This window comes from Oncorhynchus nerka, linkage group LG14 (genome assembly GCF_034236695.1).
Source record: "Oncorhynchus nerka isolate Pitt River linkage group LG14, Oner_Uvic_2.0, whole genome shotgun sequence".
NCBI lineage: Eukaryota > Metazoa > Chordata > Actinopteri > Salmoniformes > Salmonidae > Oncorhynchus > Oncorhynchus nerka.
In genome coordinates, this window is record NC_088409.1 from 34,264,195 (window position 1) to 34,274,194 (window position 10,000).

Below are 10,000 nucleotides of genomic sequence, written 5' to 3' on the forward strand. Positions count from 1 at the left end.
GTGTGTGTGTGTGTGTGTGTGTGTGTGTGTGTGAGAAAGGTGTTTGCGTCATATCTTGTATTGTACCTCTTAGTCCATTCCTCCGGGTCAAGGCCTCTCTCGATGGCAGCGTTCTCTGCTGGGAGTCCAAAAGCATCCCAGCCCATTGGGTTTAGCACCTAAAAACAGTTACACAGAAATCAGTTACATATCACACCTGGCTGTTCTTCCCAGCCCATTGGGTTTTACACGTTACACACAACCCCCAAGATAACAGTTCAATTCAATTTAAAATACTTGATTTGTTCCCTTAGGCCGGGCAATTACTAATACAGCTATAGCTGTGCTTCAGACAACAAACCGGCACAGATACCATATGTGAACATATCATACCTGACTTTTCAGTATATCCCTTTAACACAGGCCGGATTGAGAGTGCTCTAGCACATCCCTAGTAAAGAACATCAACAACAAGGCCCGAAGGCTGTACAAGAGCATTTGACCGTAATACTGTCGTGCATGTGTCTTTAGACATGCACAACAGTGTCAACCTTTTCCGTCTCATTATCCATAATCTCTGTCCTATGCCCGAAGACATGTAATATACGTAGAAGCTGTTAAACCCAACCAGAGTGTAAGGCAGAGAGGTGAAGGAACATAACATCTAATGCATGTAGAGTGGCTGTGCACAGGCCCATAGAGGCCTAATGTTGTAATGTGAGTTATACAGGGAACATACCGGCACTGGTCTGATTGGATGTGTTAAATGGAGGATGGTAATGGGAACCAATGCCTCTCTGTTTGCATCATCATCATATATATTTCATTCACACTAGAATGGGGATGTTGTGTTGAAAGGCATTGTACTTTGCAGCACTAACAGATGTGATCAGAGGTTTATACAGGCTTCCAGCTTGTGCTTGCAGTCAGTCAGTCAGTCAGTCAGTCAGTCAGTCAGTCAGTCAGTCAGTCAGTCAGTCCCACCCTTCTCACCCCTCTCCTCATAATGTGTTTTCTCACTTATTTCCACTTCTTCACACCAGTGTCTCCCTCCTTCCCTCCGCTTCTCACAACACTATTAAGAATTGATAAGCTCTTTTCACCCTTCACTATTCCTTCTTGATCCTGCACTTTTCTTCCACCCAAACCCTTACTGAAGAGAAAGAAGGAGAGGCAGGAGTGGAGATGAGAAGAGAATGGAAGAGCAGTGGAGAGAGAGAGAGAGACAGAGACAGAGACGAGAGAGAGAGAGAGAGAGAGAGAGAAGAGAGAGGTGAGGGGGACAGGAGAGTGGAGAGGGAGTGTGTATCGACTAACGAGTCTGACGCTTCAGACAAATCGGTATCCTTGGTAACTGCCTGGGCCTAATTTGTAAAGCCGAGTGCTGGATGTTATCAGTCTAAGTGAGCGCCTTCGTGCCGAGGTAAAATATACAGACATTGACTAGAGAAATGAGTACCTGTAGATTTAGAAATATAAAGAAGTCCCTATGGTCACTAAAATAGATGTGCTTGCCGTGTTAATACACCGTTTTATCAGTTTAAATGTGCCCATTATCTAATGTAGTGAGGAGGACCTTTAGCTGATCTGTTGTCGAGAAGAGATGAACTCCTGACAGACAGGGACAGGCTGTCTGCCTCGGTACATTTCTCAAAGTTACATCAGCCCAAAGAGACTGTCAGAGGCAAACTATCATCCCTTTTTAACAGCCGATGCTCCACAACAACCCCAGGGCCAAAGTCAAGGCTCTAACTCCCCCACTACAACTGTACTGCCTACATTTAACTTATGGATAACCTATGGATAGAGGAGGAGCTAAGAGACAAACCTGCCCACAGAGTGGACATAGATTTATATTAGGGAGTGACTTGTCAATCCAGGACAGCCTGACAGACAGGAGTCCCAGGGGAGGGGGCTGATTTTGGGCATGCAACACATTGGCATGGCTATGCTAAAGTGTATGTGTGTCCACCCACACACAAATCCCAAAAGCTCTGGTTCCATCTGTGAAGAGATGAGCTGCAAGCTGAAAGCAGAGCAGAGCCACAGGCAGTCTAACCATTAAACATCACACCACAACTAGGCTACAGGGAAGGGATTTTATAAACATCACACCACAACTAGGCTACAGGGAAGGGATTTTACTAAACATCACACCACAACTAGGCTACAGGGAAGGGATTTTACTAAACATCACACCACAACTAGGCTACAGGGAAGGGATTTTACTAAACATCACACCACAACTAGGCTACAGGGAAGGGATTTTACTAAACATCACACCACAACTAGGCTACAGGGAAGTGATTTTGCTAAACATCACAACTAGGCTACAGGGAAGGGATTTTACTAAACATCACACCACAACTAGGCTACAGGGAAGGGATTTTACTAAACATCACACCACAACTAGGCTACAGGGAAGGGATTTTACTAAACATCACACCACAACTAGGCTACAGGGAAGGGATTTTACTAAACATCACACCACAACTAGGCTACAGGGAAGGGATTTTACTAAACATCACACCACAACTAGGCTACAGGGAAGGGATTTTACTAAACATCACACCACAACTAGGCTACAGGGAAGGGATTTTACTAAACATCACACCACAACTAGGCTACAGGGAAGGGATTTTATAAACATCACACCACAACTAGGCTACAGGGAAGGGATTTTACTAAACATCACACCACAACTAGGCTACAGGGAAGGGATTTTACTAAACATCACACCACAACTAGGCTACAGGGAAGGGATTTTACTAAACATCACACCACAACTAGGCTACAGGGAAGGGATTTTACTAAACATCACACCACAACTAGGCTACAGGGAAGGGATTTTGCTAAACATCACAACTAGGCTACAGGGAAGGGATTTTACTAAACATCACACCACAACTAGGCTACAGGGAAGGGATTTTACTAAACATCACACCACAACTAGGCTACAGGGAAGGGATTTTACTAAACATCACACCACAACTAGGCTACAGGGAAGGGATTTTACTAAACATCACACCACAACTAGGCTACAGGGAAGGGATTTTACTAAACATCACACCACAACTAGGCTACAGGGAAGGGATTTTACTAAACATCACACCACAACTAGGCTACAGGGAAGGGATTTTACTAAACATCACACCACAACTAGGCTACAGGGAAGGGATTTTACTAAACATCACACCACAACTAGGCTACAGGGAAGGGATTTTACTAAACATCACACCACAACTAGGCTACAGGGAAGGGATTTTACTAAACATCACACCACAACTAGGCTACAGGGAAGGGATTTTACTAAACATCACAACTAGGCTACAGGGAAGGGATTTTACTAAACATCACACCACAACTAGGCTACAGGGAAGGGATTTTTACTAAACATCACAACTAGGCTACAGGGAAGGGATTTTACTAAACATCACAACTAGGCTACAGGGAAGGGATTTTACTAAACATCACACCACAACTAGGCTACAGGGAAGGGATTTTTACTAAACATCACAACTAGGCTACAGGGAAGGGATTTTACTACACATCACACCACAACTAGGCTACAGGGAAGGGATTTTTACTAAACATCACAACTAGGCTACAGTGAAGGGATTTTACTACACATCACACCACAACTAGGCTACAGGGAAGGGATTTTACTAAACATCACAACTAGGCTACAGGGAAGGGATTTTACTAAACATCACAACTAGGCTACAGGGAAGGGATTTTACTAAACATAACATCACAACTAGGCTACAGGGAAGGGATTTTACTAAACATCACACCACAACTAGGCTACAGGGAAGGGATTTTACTAAACATCACACCACAACTAGGCTACAGGGAAGGGATTTTTACTAAACATCACAACTAGGCTACAGGGAAGGGATTTTACTAAACATCACACCACAACTAGGCTACAGGGAAGGGATTTTACTAAACATCACAACTAGGCTACAGGGAAGGGATTTTACTAAACATCACAACTAGGCTACAGGGAAGGGATTTTACTAAACATAACATCACAACTAGGCTACAGGGAAGGGATTTTACTAAACATCACACCACAACTAGGCTACAGGGAAGGGATTTTACTAAGCATCACAACTAGGCTACAGGGAAGGGATTTTACTAAACATCACAACTAGGCTACAGGGAAGAGATTTTACTAAACATCACACCACAACTAGGCTACAGGGAAGGGATTTTACTAAACATAACATCACAACTAGGCTACAGGGAATGGATTTTACTAAACATCACAACTAGGCTACATGGAAGGGATTTTACTAAACATCACAACTAGGCTACAGGGAAGAGATTTTACTAAACATCACACCACAACTAGGCTACAGGGAAGGGATTTTACTAAACATCACACCACAACTAGGCTACAGTGAAGAGATGTTACTACACATCACACCACAACTAGGCTACAGGGAAGAGATTTTACTAAACATCACACCACAACTAGGCTACAGGGAAGAAATGTTACTACACATCACAACTAGGCTACAGGGAATATATTTTACTAAACATCACACCACAACTAGGCTACAGGGAAGGGATTTTACTAAACATCACACCACAACTAGGCTACAGGGAAGAGATGTCACTACACATCACACCACAACTAGGCTACAGGGAAGAGATTTTACTAAACATCACACCACAACTAGGCTACAGGGAAGGGATTTTACTAAACATCACACCACAACTAGGCTACAGGGAAGAGATTTTACTACACATCACACCACAACTAGGCTACAGGGAAGGGATTTTACTAAACATCACACCACAACTAGGCTACAGGGAAGGGATTTTACTAAACATCACAACTAGGCTACAGGGAAGGGATTTTACTAAACATCACAACTAGGCTACAGGGAAGGGATTTTACTAAACATCACAACTAGGCTACAGGGAAGGGATTTTACTAAACATCACACCACAACTAGGCTACAGGGAAGGGATTTTACTAAACATCACACCACAACTAGGCTACAGGGAAGGGATTTTGTCTCTACAAGTGTAATCTCCTTGAATGAATGAACTAGTTGAAGACAACTTGTTCTCTCTCTGGTGTGTGTGTGTGTGTGTGTGTGTGTGTGTGTGTGTGTGTGTGTGTGTGTGTGTGTGTGTGTGTGTGTGTGTGGTGTGTGTAAATGGATTATCTTTCTGACAGTTGCTGACAGACAGATATCCCCTTGGGCTGCAGCATGTAGCTGTCATTCACGACGGTCCATACGACAACTAAAATATTGGTGAGGAAGACAGCATTACAGCCTTACTGCTGGTAGCCCAGATACAGCCTACCTGCTAAGAAAATCCATATGAAGACAGAAATGTAGCCATCTCTCTCTGAGTGGGAGGGAACAAAACCCTGCTGCCTTCAAAACAATGACAGGCCCGTTGTGCCACACTCACACAACACTGACATCACTTTGTCAGGCTCCATTAAAATCAGACCCTGGGGATTCATCCAAAATGGCACCCTATTCCCTATATAGTGCACTACTTTGGACCAGAGCCATATGAACCCTGGTAAAAAAAATAATGTACTATAAAGGGAATCTGGTGTCATTTGGGACGTAGCCTGAGAGAGGAGGGCCTACAACACAACACACACCAAACGGGGGGGGGGGGGGGGGGTTATTGTGACAAAGAAGAATGGCTGGAGTAATGGTTTAGAACAGTATACAGTACAGAGGAAGGGAAGGGAAGAGAGGGGGGAGAGAGAGAGGAAGAGTGGGAGGAGGGAAGAGGGAGATAAAGAGAGAGAGAAGAAAAGAGAGAAAGAGTGAGATAAATGAGTGAGGGTCACAGTGAATTATTTAGTAACCATTTCAAGCTATGGGTGACTGGATGCATTAGGGGACACAGTGACAGACAGTCCCTGGTCCCGAATGGTGTCTCTGGGGAGTCATTTGTCACCACTGGTTTGTAGGACACCAACGGTCTGATCATCATATCTCTTAAACACCAGCACACATCTTTCACACTTTTCTATGAGGAGAGTCATCAACACCTTAGAATGGATAGTGGGAGCTTCCCTCCCTGTTTTACCCCTGCAGAAACACTTAAAGGCAGATGTCTTAGAGGGACTCACCAACTGAAAGAGTCATTGTTTTGACATGAAACCTTTTTATGCCGTAATCCCGTCTGGTAATGTGCCATGCGTAGGTAGTCCCACTGAAAAGTGGTCTTGTGGCTAAGAGCACTTAGGTAAGTGTAGCGTAGGGCCAGGGACAATGGGGGCACTCTCAAAGCTACAATATGCAAATCCTTTTTCAGAAAATTGGCAGCCCCACCAGTTGAGGCTGGTGAAATGTATTTTGAAATGACAATTGAACTCATTCCCAGATCCCAGATTGCACTTTTAAGAGCGGAGTTAGAAGGCAAAGGCAGAGCAGCATCTCTCTCAGTTTAAACAGCCTCCACACACACACACACCTCATGCAGAACAGATGCCAACTGTGATTCAGACTAGACAGAACATCAATGACGATGGATCAGGGCTTCCATTTTAGAGAAGATGTAAAGAAAGCGAGAACGGACGGTGACCTTGTGGACTGCACACAAAGTGCTTCACAGCTGTATGCTTCTACGTGACTAACCTGGAGTCGTGACAGTACAGTTTGTGTGCATGCATGCATGCATGCACAGACAGACAGACAGACAGACAGACAGACAGACAGACAGACAGACAGACAGACAGACAGACAGACAGACAGACAGACAGACAGACAGACAGACAGACAGACAGACAGACAGAGAGACAGAGAGACAGAGAGACAGAGAGACAGAGAGACAGAGCCATAGAGACAGACATGCATAGAGGGGTGGAAAGGAGAAATGATAAAAGTTACCAGTATGGGCAGCTTAGCTTGTCACAGTTGTATCTCCAGCTACTAATCAGGGCCAGTCGCTTTGGCTGAAATAATCTGCTAAATGGTATATATTCTTATTACCTGGTGGCCCCTCATCCTCTGGAAGTGTCCGATGGTGTCACTGATTGTGTAGACCCGTACATGGCCCATGTGGAGACGGCCGGAGGGGTACGGGAACATAGACAGGACATAAAACTTCTTCCTATGGGAACTCTGGGGAATACAACAAACACATGCTCAGGGAAATAGACTTCATGACGCTTGTGATAGCCTCGCAATCAATAATTATACAAAATGTTTGACAGGAACTAGCCCTACAAATCTGTGTCTGGCAACATGTGATTAGCGAAACTAACCTGTAGGAATACCAGTCGTATAGCTTACTGTGCGTTCATGCCAGAGTTATAAAAATGATTGAAAACAAAAATGTGATTTTTGGTCTTAATTTAGGGTTAGCAGTGTGGGTGAGGTTAGGGTTAGGATTAGGTTCAGAATCAGATTTGAGGATTTTGTGGTTAAGCCCCTAAGGGTTATACAGCCTGGGTCAGTGCTAGACTACACTCCTAGCTACTGGATTCTTCTGTCTGTATGTCTGGGTGCAGCTGCAGCAGGTTTCCAGAGTGTGTTTTTATTTTTTATTTTTTTTTCACCTTTATTTAACCAGGTAGGCAAGTTGAGAACAAGTTCTCATTTACAATTGCGACCTGGCCAAGATAAAGCAAAGCAGTTTGACAGATACAACGACACAGAGTTACACATGGAGTAAAACAAACATACAGTCAATAATACAGTATAAACAAGTCTATATACAATGTGAGCAAATGAGGTGAGAAGGGAGGTAAAGGCAAAAAAGGACATGGTGGCAAAGTAAATACAATATAGCAAGTAAAACACTGGAATGGTAGTTTTGCAATGGAAGAATGTGCAAAGTAGAAATAAAAATAATGGGGTGCAAAGGAGCAAAATAAATTAATTAATTAAATACAGTTGGGAAAGAGGTAGTTGTTTGGGCTACATTATAGGTGAGCTATGTACAGGTGCAGTAATCTGTGAGCTGCTCTGACAGTTGGTGCTTAAAGCTAGTGAGGGAGATAAGTGTTTCCAGTTTCAGAGATTTTTGTAGTTCGTTCCAATCATTGGCAGCAGAGAATTGGAAGGAGAGGCGGCCAAAGAAAGAATTGGTTTTGGGGGTGACTAGAGAGATATACCTGCTGGAGCGTGTGAGGCAGCACAGATTCCCAGTGTCTTTGAGAAAGGCCAGCCAGGCCAGATAGCCCCTCACTCTGCCATCAGTCTGGACTACACACAGTCTGCCTCCCAAATGGCACCCTATTTCCTACAGGCCATGGTCAAAAGTAGTGCAATACATGCAGGTTTGCATTTTTCGTCATGAATCTTGTTCTGGAGGCAGCTCTGCATAGTGGTCACTAGCTGGCACAGCCACACAAAGTCATAAAATCTGATTTCACACTTAATCTTAACACTTACCTCACCCACACGGCTAATCCTAATGCCTAACCCTAAATTAAGACTGAAAAGCACATTTCTGTTTTCATACATTTTTACAATATAGCCAATTTTGACTTTGCAGCTGGCCTACCTAAGGGGCAATCGCTCAATTCTGCCTCCATGACAAGACTCATAACAATAAATGTCAACCTGCGCAAAAAATTGGAAATAGGTTAGCTCAATGAGCGCAGACTGACTAAACAACGGCTCAAATTATCTTGAAGGAGCTCATTGATGGACTGAAGACTTTTTGTGTGGAAAGCCTGGGCTGAATCATGATGCATTGTGTGTTTGTAACAATGTCGTGACAACATTGGATGTCAGGGTCAGTTACAGTACTATTTGCCTTGGAGGACTGTTGATGGTCGTGACAACAGTAACCAAAAACAGACGGACAAACAGGAGACTGTGAATAGGTTATTTCATTACTAAGCATATTACGCCTATGAGTCAAGAATATTAGACAGTTAGAGAATGATTCAATGAATGTTGAGTCTACACAAACCAGAAGGCCTCCCAAAGGGAACACTAAACAGGGTTCAACCAGACAGACACACACAAACTCAGCAAAAAAATAAATGTCTCTCACTGTCAACTGTGTTTATTTTCAGCAAACTTAACATGAGTAAATATTTGTATGAACATAAGATTCAACAACAGACATAAACTGAACAAGTTCCACAGACATGTGACTAACAGAAATGGAATAATGTCCCTGATCAAAGGGGGGGTCAAAATCAACAGCAACAGTCAGTATCTGGTGTGGCCACCAGCTGCATTAAGTACTGCAGTGCATCCCCTCCTCATGGACTGCACCAGATTTGCCAGTTCTTGATATGATATGTTACCCCACTCTTCCACCAAGGCACCTGCAAGTTCCCGGACATTTCTGGGGGGGAATGGCCCTATCCCTCACCCTCCAATCCAACAGGTCCCAGACGTGCTCAATGGGATTGAGATCCGGGTTCTTTGCTGGCCATGGCAGAACACTGACATTCCTGTCTTGCAGGAAATCACACACAAAACGAGCAGTATGGCTGGTGGCATTGTCATTCTGGAGGGTCATGTCAGGATGAGCTTGCAGGAAGGGTACTACATGAGGGAGGAGGTTGTCTTCCCTGTAACGCACAGCGTTGAGATTGCCTGCAATGACAACAAGCTCATTCCGATGATGCTGAGACACACCACCCCAGACCATGACGGACCCTCCACCTCCAAATCGATCCCGCTCCGGAGTACAAGTCTCGGTGTAACGCTCAATCCTTAGACGATAAACGCAAATCCAACCATCACCCCTGGTGAGACAAAACCGCAAATCGTCAGTGAAGAGCACTTATTGCCCGTCCTGTCTGGTCCAGCGACGGTGGCTTTGTGCCCATAGGCGACGTTGTTGCTAGTGATGTCTGGTGAGGACCTGCCTTACAACAGGCTTACAAGCTCTCAGTCTAGCCTCTCTCAGCCTATTGCGGACAGTCTGAGCACTGATGAAGTGATTGTGCGTTCCTGGTGTAACTCAGGCAGTTGTTGCCATCCTGTACCTGTCCCGCAGGTGTGATGTTCGGATGTACCGATCCTGTGCAGGTGTTGTTATACGTGGTCTGCCACTCCGTCCT

The 10,000-nt window shown here is 44.3% G+C and overlaps 1 protein-coding gene across 1 annotated transcript in view; it reads right to left on the minus strand.

Moving 5' to 3' along the window:
• Positions 1-10,000, minus strand: part of lars2 (leucyl-tRNA synthetase 2, mitochondrial) — an 83,078-nt gene that overhangs the window by 69,422 nt on the left and 3,656 nt on the right. Inside the window, exons 3-4 of the mRNA XM_065028013.1 lie at positions 6,960-7,091; positions 67-158 (exon numbers count right to left, since the gene is read on the minus strand). Of these exons, the coding sequence (XP_064884085.1) occupies positions 67-158; positions 6,960-7,091 (224 nt within the window). The remainder of the gene's footprint in view (positions 1-66; positions 159-6,959; positions 7,092-10,000) is intronic.